Source organism: Gymnoscopelus braueri, assembly GCF_963280865.1.
Source record: "Gymnoscopelus braueri genome assembly, chromosome: 19".
NCBI classification, from domain to species: domain Eukaryota; kingdom Metazoa; phylum Chordata; class Actinopteri; order Myctophiformes; family Myctophidae; genus Gymnoscopelus; species Gymnoscopelus braueri.
Window position 1 is genome coordinate 41,065,692 of NC_137621.1, and position 18,182 is coordinate 41,083,873.

At 41.0% G+C, this 18,182-nt stretch overlaps 1 protein-coding gene across 1 annotated transcript; it reads right to left on the reverse strand.

Annotated features, from left to right (window-relative positions):
• Window positions 1-656: 656 nt before the first annotated feature.
• On the reverse strand, window positions 657-15,659 carry atp6v1c2 (ATPase H+ transporting V1 subunit C2; the record flags this gene model as incomplete). Its single annotated transcript, XM_080414581.1, has 12 exons — window positions 657-752; window positions 2,524-2,653; window positions 3,262-3,359; window positions 5,043-5,130; window positions 5,222-5,314; window positions 6,437-6,505; window positions 8,778-8,873; window positions 9,016-9,107; window positions 10,782-10,876; window positions 13,136-13,221; window positions 14,750-14,817; window positions 15,531-15,659. 12 exons carry the CDS (start codon window positions 15,657-15,659, stop codon window positions 657-659), a joined length of 1,140 nt encoding a protein of 379 aa, XP_080270707.1.
• Between the last annotated feature and the right edge of the window lie 2,523 nt (window positions 15,660-18,182).

An 18,182-nucleotide genomic window follows, 5' to 3' on the forward strand; every position in this document is an offset into this window, starting at 1 on the left:
CTAGACAGTGCTTCCTGTCCAAGGGAAGCGTTGAAAAGCAAGATAATCAACAATTGGCTCTATGCACAGCAGCCATATGAAAGAAACTGGGCCTCTTCCTTACTTACCAATGATACTAATGAATGCTCTGTTCCATTTAGTGTAGCACAGTGGTTCTCAAACTTCTTAATTTCAAGGACCTCCATAACTCTGAGAGTGTACAAATGGAACCGAGTTGCACACCCGTAAGGGGCCATTTGGAAACCCCTCAAGGAACCATGAGGGTCCCTGGACCACACTTTGAGACCCGCTGGTGTAACAGAGTGTTTCCAGTGAGTCGACATGCACAATATCAGCACCCTGACTCTGTTTGACCAGAATGCCTGGAACATAGCCTTAAAAGGTAGAGGCCCTATTTCTTTCCAATATGGCTGCTGCGCAAAGAGCCTATTGCATCTGTGGCCGTGGCTCGGCCATGTGGACGCGTTAAATTCGATATTACCACATACGTCCAACGAGCGTTGAGGATCTTGCCATTCTCCATTTCTCATGCCTGGCCTAGAGCGAGAGCTTAGTGAACTGGTATGGTGAATTGGTATTCAACGTCAGGTCCGTCATCCATGCCTGGATGTATTGTTCTATAGGGTTGTTCTGGAGTCTCCTCACACTGCCGACTACTAGCTGGTCTCCAACACGTTGATGCTTATCGGGAAGCAGATGTAGGAGAAGTATTCGAGTGGACAGGGACTCATTTCTGGGATGTCATAGCTCAGCTGTGGGACAGAGGTGGACAGAGAGAGCACCGTCACTATGTGGAGTGCAGAAAAAATGAACTTTATTTGTGCAAGTCAGAAATAAGCTGTGTTCCACATGCACGTCAACCAGTGTTTTGCTAGATGTACGATAATTATCGTATTTGTACTATAATTTTACCCTCTGTACGTTGTACGATCAATCAATGCCAAAAATGCCCAAATGTACAATAAATTCGCCATAGCACAAAAAAGTGTGTGAAGGGGGTGCATGTAGTGTAGCCCTGCCTGAAGACCAGAAGCCATGACCCTTTGACCAAGGGGGCGGATTCCCCTTTGGCTACATGGTTCTAAGCCGGGCGGTTACAAAAGCACAAAGTAGCACTGCACAGCAGTACCCGAGTGTTAATTTAGCCAGTACTCTCAGAGTTAAATGAACACGGAGTCAACCCTGCTCTGCTCAGCTTTTCAGGGGCTGTAGGAGGGACAGCCGCAATGCAATGAAGCATGTAATTTATGATGAAAGCAACGGCAATCTTGACTTAATTACATCACATCACTGAATCAGACAACACTTCATCCTCATCATTACACAGTGTGTGTGTGTGTGTGTGTGTGTGTGTGTGTGTGTGTGTGTGTGTGTGTGTGTGTGTGTGTGTGTGTGTGTGTGTGTGTGTGTGTGTGTGTGTGTAGAGGCTACACTGTATGTGTATTTATATAGCTCCTTTCTCCAAAGCGCTTTACAATGTACAGTACATTCACGCACACGCGCGCACGCGCACACACACACACACACACACACACACACACACACACACACACACACACACACACACACACACACACACACACACACACACACACACACACACACACACACACACACAGACACACACATTCATACACAGTGGAGGCAACCATGCAAGGAAACAACCTGCCTCATCCGGAGCAGTTAAGTGTCTTGACACTTCAACACTATGCCAGGAGGAGCCGAGAACCTTCAGATTAACAAGCAGCCGCTCTACCTCCTGAGCCACTTCTGTGTGTGTGTGTGTGTGTGTGTGTGTGTGTGTGTGTGTGTGTGTGTGTGTGTGTGTGTGTGTGTGTGTGTGTGTGTGTGTGTGTGTGTGTGTGTGTGTGTGTGTGTGTGTGTGTGTGTGTGTGTGTGTGTGTGTGTGTGTGTGTGTGTGTGTGTGTGTGTGTGTGTGCGCGTGTGTGTGTACTTAAATAATGAAGACCAAATGTCCCCACAAGTAGAGCAGCATTTGAGAAACAGACATTGTGACAATTGTCCTTGTTTTATGATAAGAAATATATATATATATTTTTAGAGTCAGGCTTATAATTAGGAAAAATCTGTTTGGGGTTAGGATTAGGCACTTAGGTTAGGGGTTAGAGTTATGTCTGATTTATACTTAGTCGCACGACAGTGTGGTGCAACAAAAATACATAGCAGATCTAAAAGCGAACAACATATCGTGCTGCGACGTGTTGTGAGCTTGTAGATCAGCTATTTTCAACTTTAGAGTTTAAAAAAAATGTACGGCCTAAAATGTTGATGTCCGCACAATTTTGTTTGAGTCATATTTTAGTCATCTGAAATGTTTTAGTTTCTAAATATCATAAGATCTTTGTGAACTAAATCTACAGTTGATTTAGTCGACCAAAAATATTTTGGCAGGCTTTAATGCCTGATTTGTAGACCAAAAATAGCCGATCTACTAGAACTTTAGTGAAAATGAACACTGATTCACACAACACATGAACCCAGGAGTGGAGTGGTTCTTCTCACGTCTGTCTTGCTGGTGGTGGCGGTGGGGTCCAGGTGCATGAACAGTGTAGCAAGCTCTTGTCTCAGCTTCTTCGTGCGCTTCCTGTCCGGCAGCAGCAGAAAAGCATGATAGCTCACCGGTAAACCATACCTGGCAGATCATTTCAATGTTAGTCAGATCAAAAATAAAATGCCACGTCGTGATGCATTGGACGAGTTGTAGATCGGTTATTTTTGCAAAGTTTAAAATAGCGATTAATTGAAAAAAGCTAATAAAAATATATAAAACATATATAAAAATAAAGGCGATTAAGGGGTTAATCAGACTAATTGCTTTTTTTTTCTTTCTTAATTGTTTGGCGTGGATTTTGTTGATATATAAAAAATTAAACAATGATAATCAAAAAAGTAATATATAATAGAATAATTATTAAGAAAATAATCGATAGTTGCAGCACTAATCTGAATCTATCTGTACATATAGTCTGAAATGATAAAATATTTGATTGAACGGGGTGCGCAGGTCAAATTCAAGATTATACAACTTTAAAAAAATAGCCGATCTACAAGCTCACAATCTGCACAATAGCCGAAGTATAAAGTATAGGCTTAAAGTGGTTGAACTGATTGTGGTGCTGTGATGTTTCACTAATTTAGCCGGGGACCCCCTGGGACCCCTTCAAGCACCCCTGCCGGTCCCCGGACCCCACTTTGAGAACCCCTGGTGTACAGTAAACCACTCTTGTGAGCAACGCTGACCTGAGGACTGATTCCACGAACACCCTCAAGGCCTTCAGGTGAATCCAGGCGACAAACACCTCACTGAAGTTCACCTTCAGCCAACGCACAAAGATTCCCTACGGGGAGGCATGAAATATGCACACATAAATGCATGCAGTGGTGGAAAAAAGAGTGCTCACATTTCTCTCTAACTTATTGACCTTGGCCTGTACATCTTCCTGAATCCCTTCAGTGCCTCTCTGTCTGTCTATCAACCTGTGTGTGGGTGTTTATGGTCACACATGTACAGTACAGTATGGTACTCTGAGTACTCTAACTTTTTCATGTCAAGGACCCCTAAATTAATATGTATGTGGCTGTGGACCCCCATCTGAAAATATTCTGTGCAAGGGAATCCTAGAAGAGAAGTTTTGTGTTTTTTTGTGTTGGCTATGAAAAAAATAGCAGATGTACAAGCTTGCAGCGCAGCACAAAGTGACGGACTGTGAGCTTGTATATCTGCTACTTTTTTATAGCCAACATATAAAATATGGATAAAGTGGACCCCACTTTGAGAACCAATGCTCTAAGTAAGTAGCCTACAAAAGTATTGGCATCAAAATATACTTACAGCACCAATCATAGTATTGCATTTTAACTAGTAATGCATGAATGTGTTCATCATGTTGCAGCTGGTAAAAGCTGGGGCCGATTTTAATTACTTTTATGTTCAGTTGGGTAGATTCAACTATAATAATGCAAAAATAATGTATCAGTTAATGTATGTTTTGTAATAATAATCTAAACCTGCAATGTAACTAGTAACTGAAGTGGGCAAATATTTGTAGTGGAGTAAAAAGTACAATAGTTCCCCCTGCAGTGTAGTAGCCTGGTAAACCATCCCGGTCGCATGAATTGATCATGTGTCTTCTGCAGACCAGGTCTGACTGAATTCACGGGACCGGGATGGTTTACCACGACGTATTTGAGTAAGCAAAACATGGAAATACTCAAGTTGCTGCTTGGCACACAGGGTTGAATTGGGGATAAGTCCCTGTGACATCATGCGTCATGTACAGGGGATGTAATTGTACATCAAGCTGCCTCACACACTAAGGAAACAGGAGATGGGCTCCTGGCCTTTAATTGGGACACATGGCTCGGGGAACAGTTGGTTCCTAAGGCTACTTATTTACTTATCAATGCACTACATCAGTGGTGGAAAAAGTACTCAACTTTTTTTTGGTAAAAGTATCAATACTGCAATGTAAAAGTACTCTGTTACAAGTAAAAGATAGGAATTCAAAATGTACTTAAAAAGTACAAAAGTATTGGTATCAAAATGTACTTAAAGTACCAAAAGTAGAAAGTACTCATTATGCAGGATGTCCCATTTCACACGTTTTCAAACATAAAATATCTAAAAAGTATTTTGAAAATAGCAGATCTACAAGTTCACAATGCGTCGCATCGAGACGCATTGTGAGCTTGTAGATTTCCAATGGCCAAAATATATAGAGGGCTGAAGTGTATGTTTTGTAATAATAATCAAAATCTACAAAGTAACTAGTAACTAAAGTTTTGAAATAATTGTAGCTGAGTAAAAGTACAATGTTTGACTCTGAGATGTAGTGGAGTAGAAGTAAAAGTATGGGAAGTTGGAAATACTCAAGTAAAGTACAAATATAAAAAAAAAATACTTAAGTAGGCTACAGTACTTGAGTAAATTACTTAGTTACTTCACACCACTGCTAGACATACACAGTGACACAACCCATCCACACAACGGTGGTGGCACAGTACACTTTGTATTCACTCACATACTGCTCCCTCTTGTCCACGCCAAGTTGCCTCATCTCAAGCCTTTGTCGCTCATCCATGTCGAAATTGTACTCGCGCACGGTGAACCTGTGTGGGCAACGGGCTACACTATGGTAATCGACACAGACAACACGGCTCTGAGCCGACATCCTATTTTCTGGCAATCAAACCTGCTTACTTGCTCTGTTTGGCATTGGTTTTGAATTCACGGACAGCTCTTTTGAAAAGTGTAACAGTGAAAATCCCCTCCTCTCCGTCCTCGTAAAGCTTTCTGTTGGTCACACAGAGCAACAATAATACAATTAGAGTTGGGACATGGCTAAAGGAAATGTTAGCGTGCACCGTTGTTGTGACAAGTAATATGAAAGTGCCCAAGGAACTATCGTCCTCCAGAGAGCTTCACTTTTTCGTTTATTATATTTAAAAAAAGGCTCTGAAATTATGTAATTCTTCTAGAAAGAATACAGTGAATGGTTTGCTCTGGTTTTCTTCTGTCCGAGGGAAAGAGTTTGTGAAACTTTGCATGGGCAGATACAATGCTTTCAAATATACGTTCAAGTGAGCCTTTCTGTAATGTAGACAATCTACCCTGGTTGATGAGAGATCTCCAACTACTGATGGGGTAAATCTAAATTCATTGAATGGTCTTGGACGGCAGAGAAATCATACCTATGGTCACTGCTTTGAAAACGTATCCTGATACCAGCCCAAGGCCTTCAAATGGCTCCACCCAGTTTTAGCCCATTCATTGGATTCAGATATCACCAGACGTATCAGTAGGCAGAGATCTCTGATCGTCTGGCTATACAAGACTAGATTGATGCATGGATACTGTCACAGTCAATTCTCTCATCTGCCACTCTCACAAATCGTTATTGATGGAGCTATTCATACAGCATATTTCAGCTGGAATGGAACAGTCTCTCTTGTTTCATTGCAACTCACTGCAGACTAAACGACGCAAGGCCTTTAAAACCTCAAATTCAGTGCCATTCCTTTTTAATCTCACTGATTTCAGAGATTACAGGAGGTGGTATAGACCGAGGCCACATTGTAGTGGTGCTTTATCTGTGCTTTATCTCATGTTGCACATAGAAGGCACCTCTGATGCTGTTTGAATGTCTGCTCGGATGAACAAGGGTATACGTCAATTGGTTCGGCTAATTGAAGCCATATTCAATGAAATACTGTAAACAGAGACATTCTCTTCCTCCGCCAGCGTGTGGTGGACTGGACTCTTACTTTCTAACGGTAACTCGATACGCGCGGTTTAGCCTGACCTTGTGGACACTGAGAACAGGACGCTTCACTGGCACACTTAGACATGGATCAAATGGAATGGCTTGTCTCAGTGCCACCGACCGCCAGGGAATCCAAAAGAACGCCTCCTTACCTGCTGGAGCGAGGCACCACAAACTGGGACAAGGACTCATAAGACTGCTCCCACTGCCTGTAGCTCCGTCTGTGACAACAGACAACATCCACATATGGCGAAAACAAGCGTGTGCGCACACACGCACGCGCACACACACACACACACACACACACACACACACACACACACACACACACACACACACACACACACACACACACACACACACACACACACACACACACACACACACACACACACACACACACACAAGCACGCGCACACATCCACAGGAAGGAAGAGGGGTAAAAACAAAATACAAAAACTGTCTGTTAACTGTCTGTCACTTAAGCCCTATATAATTTGTCATATGATGAATTGCATCGTGACGCTTTGTGAGCTTGTAGTTGTTTGCAAGCGCACGCACGCACGCACGCACGCACGCACGCACGCACGCACGCACGCACGCACGCGCACGCGCACACGCACACGCACACACACACACGCACACAAAGCATCACTTAAGACCACAGCTAATAATAAAAAGAAAAAGACAGGGTCTAATTACAATGTGGCTTCTAAGTGATGTGGATCTGAGACAAATTATATATATATATATATATATATATATATATATATATATATATATATATATATATATATATATATGAGATATATAATGACATGCCCAAAATAGGGACGCCAGGTTGAAATCTGAACTAAATGAACTTTGAAATGAAAATCTTATGCTAAGCCTGAAAGCACCTCTAAATGATGTTATTACTGTAGGTCTGGACGTGGAGCAGGTGTGCTTCCTCTGATCGCCTCCTTGGCCGTGGGTGCTCAGCTATAGTCAATAATAAACGTAACAAATAAATGAATAAAACCACTGAGGCAGAGATAGTGGCACTCCAAAGAATAAAGATCCTAAACTGTTGGCTCAGATGCACATCATTATTGCTACCCCAGGCAAACGCGTTTGGTCAGGACTCAGGAGCCTTGACTATGCACACCTTCACTATGCTCTGATGAAGGCCTCTGCCGAAACGAGTTAGCCTGGGGTAGCAATAAAGAAATGTGCATCTGAGCCAATAGTCTTGCATCTTTATTCTTTGGAGTGCTGCTATTTACATCTCAGTGGGTTTTTTTTTGCCTCGCGTGGCCAGACAATATCACACGACACACTGCGTGGATATTAGTCTGGTCCCTATCAACGATAGATTTTTTTCCAAGGGGCGGTTACAAAAAGATCCAAACGGACTCTATTGGTTAGACCTAAACCAATCAGAGCAGTGCTTCCTTGTACGAACGAATCAGAGCAGTGCTTCCTTGTACGTCATTGCTCCAAATAAGGTGATTAGCCCGCCTACATTTGGATACTGGGCCCTGATTGGTCCCGCACAACCTCTGCGGGAGAGAAATAAATTCTCTATGGAGGGGGGCCAGACCTAATCTGCCGAGGGCTAAAGTGCATACAATTTTGCAAAGGCAGATTAGTCTGGAACCAGGCTAGGTTTTTTTAATGACTGTAATTAGGTTTGCATTTTCCCGAATGTGTCTCACTGACCTGGGCATCACTACCCCTAGAGTGGTGAGGTATTCACTATCAGACCGATATATATCAGTTGGGCAGATATATAGGCCATTATATTACGTTTTTTTTATGACATTGGTGTGTCCTGATTTCTAACCACTTTCAACCTGGTGTCCCTAATTTGGACTTAATAGCAGCCCTTTTGAGCTTGTAGATCGACTATTTTGTCAAATGTTTAACAGGGCTTAAGTGGTCAAAGTCAAATGTTTTTGGAATTGATTCGAAAATGTTTCACTTTACAAAATAATGCGTAATAATCAATGTTCTAGGACTCTCAAAAATCTGGATCAGCATTGGACCCAAAAATCGGGCATCAGTCAGGCTCTTATATTCACTGACCTGGGCATCAATACCAGTGTGACGAGGTATTCACAAACCTGGACACCACTACCAGTAGTGTGGTGAGGTATATAGTAACCTGAGGGCTCCAATGCAACGGATGCTTTTTTTGCACCACAAAAAAAGCTGTGATCGTTTCGAGCTCAAAGCGGTTCCTCATACTAACTAGACCTTTTAGTCTGAGGAAGAGCTTTGAGCTCGAAACGTCACAGCTTCTTTTTGTGGCCCAATACAGCATCTGTCGCATTGGAGCCCTCCGTGTGCGAACGTTTATTTATTTGTCCTTGCTTACTGTTCGTCGCTCAGCACCTGCCCAAGCTCGGGTTGGGCATGTGCATGTCATTTTCCTTTTTCACACTTTCCCTTTTTTCATGTATATACTAACCTGGCCACCACTACTAGTAGTGTGGCGAGGTATTCACGAACCTGGGCACCACTACCAATAGTGTGGTGAGGTATTCAGAGTCCAACAAATCTTCTCTTCTTACTATTTCAGTCAGGCTGCAAGTTACCAAGCTCCCTCTGGAAAGATACACACATTCAATATGAAAGACGCAACTCGTGCATTTTTAAATCACATCAATGCGGTTATATAGATATACAGCTCCTGCATTCTTTATCCTTTTCGTAAATAATTCATCTCATGGTCGAGGGGTTTACTCACTCAGTTTTGCGCTCAAGGCCTTGCAAGCTGGCTTTGATGGTGTTGTACGCCAGCGCTCGAGATTTGAGTTCTGTCTCCACCTGGGACACTTGCTGTCAGACATGCAAGTACATGTGCATAAGCATGCATCAAAACTGTGCAAAACGTTTATTTTTTTCCTTAACATAAACTAACACAGAAATGTGTTAGTTCAACTAAAAAAGGCAAATAAGCAGCAGAATACTAAATACATATGTGGGCTGGGCTGACATGTATCTACTACTATGGTGGAAAAAGTACTCAAATTCTTTACTTAAGTAAAAGTACCAACACTGCAATATGGAAATACTCTGTATTTTATCTGTTATTTTACCTCTGGGGCGGAATCTGCCAATGCTTTGTCAATGCAAATGCGTGGATTCTTGGGAAAAATGCGCAAGACCTTGAATCCACGCATTTGCATTGACAAAGCATTGGCAGATTCCACCCCAGAGGTAAATAAAAGTGTGGTGGGACCGTGCCCTTACAAGTAAAAGCCCAGAATTCTAATTTACTTGAGTAAAAGTACAAAAGTATTGGCATAAAAACTTACTTAAAGTACCAAAAGTAAAAGTACTAAAATGTTTGAAAATTCACAACGCGTCGCGATGCTTGTAGATCTGCTATTTTCAAATAGCCTATGTATAAAATAGGGCGAAACGAAAGTGGATAATGTATGTTTTATAATATAATAATTGAGTAAAAGTAAAAGTGCAATATTTGCCTCTGAGATGTAGTGGAGTAAAAGTAAAAGTATTGGCAAGTAGAAATACCTCAAAATCGTACTTAATTACAGTACTTAAGTAAATGTACTTAGTTACTTTACACCACTGTATGTCACTTCACAGAGATACAGAGTCTGTCTGCTATCCTCCATGCCTTCCACTGTCCACTGTTTGCACCCCATGTGAGGGTCAGGGCCGGGGGGTCATGTAACATGCAGCATTATGTAACCTGGATTCTAATCCCCACATGGTCAAACCAAACATCTATACCGCTTGCTCATAAGGTACCCGTAATTAACGCTTAATTTATGATGACTTAATACATTATTTAAGCATTAATTAAGCGTTGATTTAGCATTCATTTAGAATTAAGCATTCATTCATTGTAATTCATCATTAATTAAAAGCATTAGTTAGTCATTAGTTAAGCAAAGTTACTTAATACATGAATTACAAGGAATTCATGATGAATTCATGATGAATTAATCATGCTTAATTGGTGCTTAATTAACACTTAAATAATGTATTAAGTAATCATAAATTAAGCATTAATTACGGGTACCTTATGAGCAAGCGTTACCGACAAGTTTAACCCCAAACTTCCCCTGGATTTGAACCTGGGCCTCCTCCAGGGATAAGTTGGTTCTCATCCAGGAATATGACTTGCCAAGAGACGTGTGTCATTTCCTATAACATCACAGGAATTGCTTAGCAATGCATACTGTGTACATAGTAATATCTATACATATAGTATTAATTATCCGTATTAGGTCGTCATCAAAACTTTATATCTCAGTGTAATTCATAATATTGGATATGTATTTAAAGAAAATGCTGTATAAAAGCAAACACTTGAGGTTGTGTGTTATAGATCACAGCTTTGATGATCTACCGAGGTTATTTACTATAACACACTACCATGTTCATGTTCCTATTTCTTAAATCACTATGTTAATTCAGGGCATAGGAGCACCCTTTCCATAAGGGTTACAGGTAACTTGTGTGTTTGGAAACATTCAGTACCTTTCTGATGATGTCTGTCAGGTTACGCAGAGGCATAACCGTGGGATACTTGGCTCTGTCCCACTGGAACTTTGTCACATAGTTCACCAGATCCACTGACGCACGCACGCGCACGCACGCCCACGCACACGCACACACACACACACACACACACACACGCACACACACGCACACGCACGCACACACGTGCACACACGCACCCACACACACACACACACACACACACACACACACACACACACACACACACACACACACACACACACACACACACACACACACACACACACACACACACACACACACACACACACACACACACACACACATAATGTCAGTATTGTGATGTCAGTACTGGGAAGTCAGTCATCTCTATATTTGGGCAAGCTTTCAGCCCGATCCAGCCTCCTTTGACTTCCAGTATACAATTGAAGTACTAAAAAGTTAACATAATTATTCACAATATGTGAAATTCTTTCTAGACAGTTACTGGCAGCATGCACAATCAATTTGGCACTTATTGGTCCAGTGGTTTACGAGATTAGACCCGGACACACACACACACACACACACACACACACACACACACACACACACACACACACACACACACACACACACACACACACACACACACACACACAACCTCAAAACTAAACCTCATAGGAGCCACGGCATAAAAACACACACGAGAGGAGAGGAAAGGAGACAAGTGATGGAAGAAGTACTCACATGTTGTACCTAAGTAAAAGTATCAATACTGCAATGTAGAAATACTCCAGTATCCAAAACGTACTTGAGTAAAAGTACAAGTATTGGCATCAAAATATACTTAAAGTACCAAAAGTTAAAGCAGAATGTCCCATTTCCCAAGTTCAAGATGTCTAAAAAAATATTATTTCCGCATTGGGAGCTTGTAGATCGGCTATTTTCAAATGGCCGAAATAAATGTATATGTTTGGTTGAACAAGTGGTTAATGTATGTTTTGTGATAATAATCTAAATCTACAAAGTAACTAGTTACTAAAGCTGTCAAATAATTGTATTTGATTAAAAAGTACAATATTTGCCTCTGAGATGTAGTGGAGAAGTAAAAGTATTGAAAATTGGAGATACTGAAGAAAGTAAAAAATACCTCAAAACTGTACTTAAGTACAGTACTTGAGTACTTAGTTACTTTACATCACTGGAGGAGACAGGACAGTTAGATAAGGGCCATTCAAGAACAGTGAATGAATGGTGAGTGATGCACAGCACTGCAGCTCAAAGAGCACATTCTATTCAGATACCCCTCAGGGCTGTGAGGTAGGCTTTCATGGGAGACAGGTGCACTTTGTGATGCTTGTTGTGGTCTGGAGAGGGAGAGCGGCCAAAATGATGTATTAGTGATGGACTTACCAGGACTCTGTATTGAACTCATCTGGTGCAATAGCCCTCCAGATAAGTTATGCCAACAGTCATATTATGTATCTATATCTAAATCTATATCTATATCTATACACATATATATATATATATACTGTGTATAAACAGTATATGTTTATTTTTTTTTAAAAGCTACTTTACATGGTGTTAATACAAAGTTAATCAAGCTTGATGTTACAGTGATTATAGTACAACATAGCCTATAACATTTTATAGCTGAAAACCTGTGTGTGTGTGTGTGTGTGTGTGTGTGTGTGTGTGTGTGTGTGTGTGTGTGTGTGTGTGTGTGTGTGTGTGTGTGTGTGTGTGTGTGTGTGTGTGTGTGTGTGTGTGTGTGTGTGTGTGTGTGTGTGTGTGTGTGTGTGTGTGTGTGTGTGCATGTGCCTGTGTATGAGAGAGCGAGTGAGGGGGGCGCGGGGTGTACATGTACGTATGTGAGTTTAGATTAAGTACATGCCTCTCATTTGCAAATGGCACCGTATTGCAAAAGTAATGAAAATGTAATACTACCTATGATGCGGTTTGTGTGTGTGTGTGTGTGTGTGCACGTGTGCACGTGTGCATGTGTGCACGTGTGTGTGTGTGTGTGTGTGTGTGCGTGTGCGTGTGCGTGTGTGTGTGTGTGTGTGTATGTGCCTGTGTGTGCGCGTGTGTTGCCTGAGGCCACTGCACTCTTAGCTAATGAGTTCCTTTACTATGCAATTAAGTGTAAGTGTGTGTGTGTGTGTGTGTGTGTGTGTGTGTGTGTGTGTGTGTGTGTGTGTGTGTGTGTGTGTGTGTGTGTGTGTGTGTGTGTGTGTGTGTGTGTGTGTGTGTGTGTGTGTGTGTGTGTGTGTGTGTGTGTGTGTGTGTGCGCGTGTGTGCGTGCGTGAGTGCGTGCGTGCACGTGTGCTTGCGTGCGTGCGTGTGTGTGTGCGTGTGTGACTCACCTCCGTTGGCTAAGGCGTTTTCCAGCACTTTGTCACTGGAGAGTTCTATCACCTCCCCCATACACTGACATGTCCGTTTTATAACACTGGATGGGGGACAAGCAAGAAAAAATGACTTACCGTAAAGGAACATCTTTTTTTTACAATTTTTTGTGACATGAAAATACATGCTTTTCAAAGGTTATCTTGGGACAAAATGATCTCCCTTTCTGGATGTGATGGCCAATCTCAGTCAGGCTCCTTTTAAATGAAGGAGAAAGAAAAGCTAGTTTTGCTGGAACGTCTAAAGATGAATCTATGTGTTGAACGCAATGTAAGGACTGGTAGTGCTAAGACATAGATTTCATTTGACTGACGCAACATCCCCCAAGCCTCCATGCAGAGCTGTGAAGGAGCACGGTGTACTATTAATCACATGAACCCTAGTGAACCATATTCTGGGCATGTCATCATCATCATTACAGACCTCTGGGGGACCCCGGTCAATAAATTATATAGGGTTTAAGTGGTTAATATGACCAGTCTTTCAGTATGTGTTTCTTCACATAAGACGAGGCCACTAGACATAGATGTCTTGTGTGCAGTGGACAGGATTGCATTTGAGTTTTGCTTAACCACTTAAAACCCTATATCATTGACCGGAGTCCCTCAGGGCTCTATATAGTGTCTTTTCAGTTTTTTTGTTACTGTGGGGAAAGCTTTCGATGAAAGAAGCCTGCAATTTTCTGCGAAAGCTTTCCCCACTATATGGATGCTGGCCGGGGATTAAAGTGGTTAATTGTGCAAACTCTGTAGGGGCCCAAAACTAAATTAAAAAACAGATTCAGTTGACTTCGACTATGTTAGCACTAGGCCTGACCTCGATTATTCGAATAGTCGACTAATCAGTCGAGGGGTGTCTGAGTCGACTGCCAATCTCTTAGTCGAATGAAAAAAAAAAGTTTTTAATTATTTGACTGAGAGATTGGTTGTTATATTAATTAACTAATAGTTTGCCAAAAATAGGATATACATCATGATTTATTGGGAGAAACCAAGCAAGTATATGTTAAATCAGACATTAAGCACCCCTACAGCCCAAATGGAACGTTCCTCTGTTGCATAACATATTTTTTTGCATGATTCGACTGAGAGATTGGCAGTCGAATCAGACTGATCAACTCTTATTTTTTGTGTGTGTTGCATTATTTAGTCGACTATTAGTCGACTATAGGCAACTATTGGCCAATCAGATTCGACTATAGAAATCCTTAGTCGGGGACAGGCCTAGTTAGCACTCTCTAAGCTGGGGCTCAATTCGAAATCAGGTTTTCAGGGGAAAAGATGCATTGTTGGCATTGAAAATACTGTAGGCTCTCACTCTGTATTTATGCCTCCTCAGCTCAGGTACAAGACCAATGAATTTAAAAGCAGACGGAAATCTAACCGCCAGCTGGGCCTGAGCATAAATTAATAATGGCGGAGAGACTTCACAGGTTCCCAGAACCACTAGCCTTAATTGAGGACAAAGCTACACATTAAGCACTCTGCATGCATGTAATTCATGCACAAAGGCCACCAATCCAACGGGCATAAACAAAGTAGCGTTCTACAAGCAAGCACACATATGTTTACCTTTCAGTGTACGTGTCCAACCCTGAGATTTCATCTGAAACAACAATCAGATTGTCCAATGTTCCCACCTGGGGGCATAGTAATGAGTCAGTGTTAACATAGTAGTGGTATAGGCTATAGGCTGTCTCTGTTCTAGAGGGCTGAGATTAATGAGCAATAGAATTCAATTTCTAATCTCGTAAACCAATTTTGAATCAAGTAAAAAATGCTCACAATTTGAATTCCGCAGAATGCGTGATGGCCTTCATTTGACTTCCACAAAAAGGTGACATGAGAATGTTATTTTGTGCATAGGTATAGGGTCTGTTACACTGAACATGTTGAGAGAAATGGGTCGGATGGAAATTTCACCGCAAACTGTAGGGAGCAACCTGAGCCTATAGCCCTTCACTGGAGAAGGACACCAAACACCTGCAACCTCCACTAACTACACTGTACCATACACATAGTTCCTTCCAGTGCATGATAACAGTTCACTAACAAATACTCTTGTCATTTTAATTTACACTAGTATGTCAGTATACTCGTATCACTTGATTTGGAGGGGGCTATACTTGTGTTTTCCATTTGTTAATCTGAGTGTACAAATGCAACCAAGGGTCGATGGTCACATTTGGACACGGTTAAAATAACAGTGAGGATTTTATTGTGTACCCAAAGGGAATTACACTTCCCTCAAACTGACTCGAGTCCCTTCTCTGAGAGACACAACATCATATTCCTTTGAGAGACTGTAGAGATCCATATACATACATGTACAGTATAACCCAGGTAGCAGTACCTTTAGCTCTGGGATGGCGAACTTGCTGGTTGAAGCCAGGTTGGTTTTGGCCATGGTGCGCTTCAGCTTCTCTAAACTGGCTGCGCTGGTCTTGTCCAGTGGAACAGAAATCAGCCAGAAGTCCGTCATGGTCCCCACCGGTTCGCCTCTTTTTCCAATGACAGCTCCAGTCGAATTCCTCCAAATAAAACGCTTTGGCACGAATTGCACCTTGTGAAATTCAGTTCACAAATGGCAGACCTGACCCAGAGCAAACACAACTTATGTAGCATAATTACAAACAGCTTAACATGCATTTCTTATTTAAACACCAGCATAACCTGTCATTCCGCTTTATTTGTAAAGTCGTCTATTTTTCTATATATTAGCCTACAGGAAAAACTATGAGTTTTAGGTCTTGGTCTATGAAAAGATGAAAAAAGAAAAACAAAGAAAAGAAAATAAAGAAAGAAAATAAAAGTAAACACATAAGAACAGGTTATAATCAACGGTAAGAATAATTCCTACCTCTAATGAATCTTCATGACCATCATGTCCAGAGATGAACCGGCCCGTGTCAGTCAGGTGGATTGTTTGGAAGGTGAGCAGAGCGCACTGAGCACCATGAGGATCGTCTGTCCTCCCATATTATTACATCATTGATTGAACAGCAGGTACTTTCCAGCAGTGGTGGAAAGTAACTGAATACATTTACTCAAGTACTGTACTTAAGAAAATATTTCAGTACTTTTACTTTACTCCACTATATCTCAAAGGCAAATATTGTACTTTTACTCCACTGTAATTATTTGAAAACTTAGTTACTAATTACTTTGTAGATTTTGATTATTAGTACAAAACATACATTAACCACTTCAGCCCTATATACATTTCGACCATTTGAAAATAGCCGATCTTCAAGCTCACAATGCGTCGCGATGCGACGCATTTTGAGCTTGTAGATCTGCTGTTTTGAAAAGATTTTCATACATCTTATACGTTTGAAAACTTGTGAAATGGGACATTCTGCATAATGAGTACTTTCTACTTTTGGTATTTTAAGTACATTTTTATACCAATCATTTTGAACTTTTACTCAAGTACATTTTGAATTCCGGACTTTTACTTTGAGTATTTCTACATGCAGTATTGATACTTTTACTTAAGTAAAGAATGTGAGTACTTTTTCCACCACTGCTTTCCAGTGCATCTTGTTTAAAACACAAGTTGCATAACATTGATGCATTTGATTGTCAGTACTTGTTGCAATAAAGTTTTAGCATGTGGATTTTCATTTTTATATTCTACATATAGGCCTGTATGTTAGGCCTGGCTATGATCACTTATATGGACCACTTTATTTAAGCCAACTTAGCCAAGGTATATGGTCATTGGTTTAGCAAGGTCATTTACGGATAATTTATAATTAAACAACTTAAGTTGTTTAGATAAACTACCTGAGTGTGGAAAACATTCAATTCATAGAATGTCATAGCCTATAGGCTATACAGTATATAGCTGATTCCAATTTCCAAAATCAATTTTCATTAAATGTTCCCTAGCACACAGCTTAGTTTTTGCGTATGGGGAGTGGATGTGTCTAGTTTCTTTTGAAAAAAATCAATAAGAATAGAAATCTCCTACTTATCACCGCTGTCAAAATAGAAATGTAAAACCGCATTCAAAAACGTTTTCCTACTTAAGCGGCTTATATTAAATGTAAAGTTTAAATGACTGCATTAAAGCTATACAATTAAAACAATATACTGTATCAGGTATCTGAACCAGTAGTTCTCAAACTTTTTCATGTAAGGACCCCCAAATTGATATATATTTGGCCGCGGACCCCCATCTGAAAATATTTTGTGCCAGGGACCCCTGAAGAGAAGAATTGTTCGAAAATTCCATTCAAAATGTTTCAAACATTTTTGAAATAAATTCAAAAATAGAAGATGTACAAGCTCACAGTGCGGCACGAAGTGACGCGCTGCCGCTGTGAGCTTGTAGATCTGCTATTTTTGAATACCAACATTTAAATGGATAAAGTCGTTAAAATGATTGCGATGCTATATAACACTATTATACTACTTTAGCTGGGGACCCCCTGAAACCCCTCCAAGGACCCCTGGGGGTCCCCGGACCCCACTTTGAGAACCAATGATCTAAACAGCATGGCTCCAGGAACCAATGTGCAGAGTATGTTCCACACGGACCTATTTGGGAAAGCTCAATTAGTTTCCAGTGTTGCCATGTCCGCTTATTATAAGCGACTTTGGGCTTATTTTTCTGCAAAGTTGTTTGTAAATATTATATTGGTTGTTTGTTGCGGGTAGCGTTTTGTTGGGCTTGTTTCTAAGGTGTAGTTAGTAAATAATGCATAATAATAATAATAGTAATAATAATAATAGTTTCTTATTTGGGCTTGTTTCCTAATGTTATTTAAACCAGTGTTTCAAGGACCCCCAAATTAATATGTATTTGTCTGACCCCCATCTGAAAATATTTTATGACAGGGACCCCCATACAAGATTCGGGTTGTTAAAATGTTCCAAAATTACCTTCTTTTTTTACTTGAAGATTATTTTTTTGGGGGGGAATAGCAGATCTACAATGTGGGTCCGCTGGGTCGGTAGTCACTTCTTTTGGGGCTTGTTTTCCTAGACCTCTGGCTGC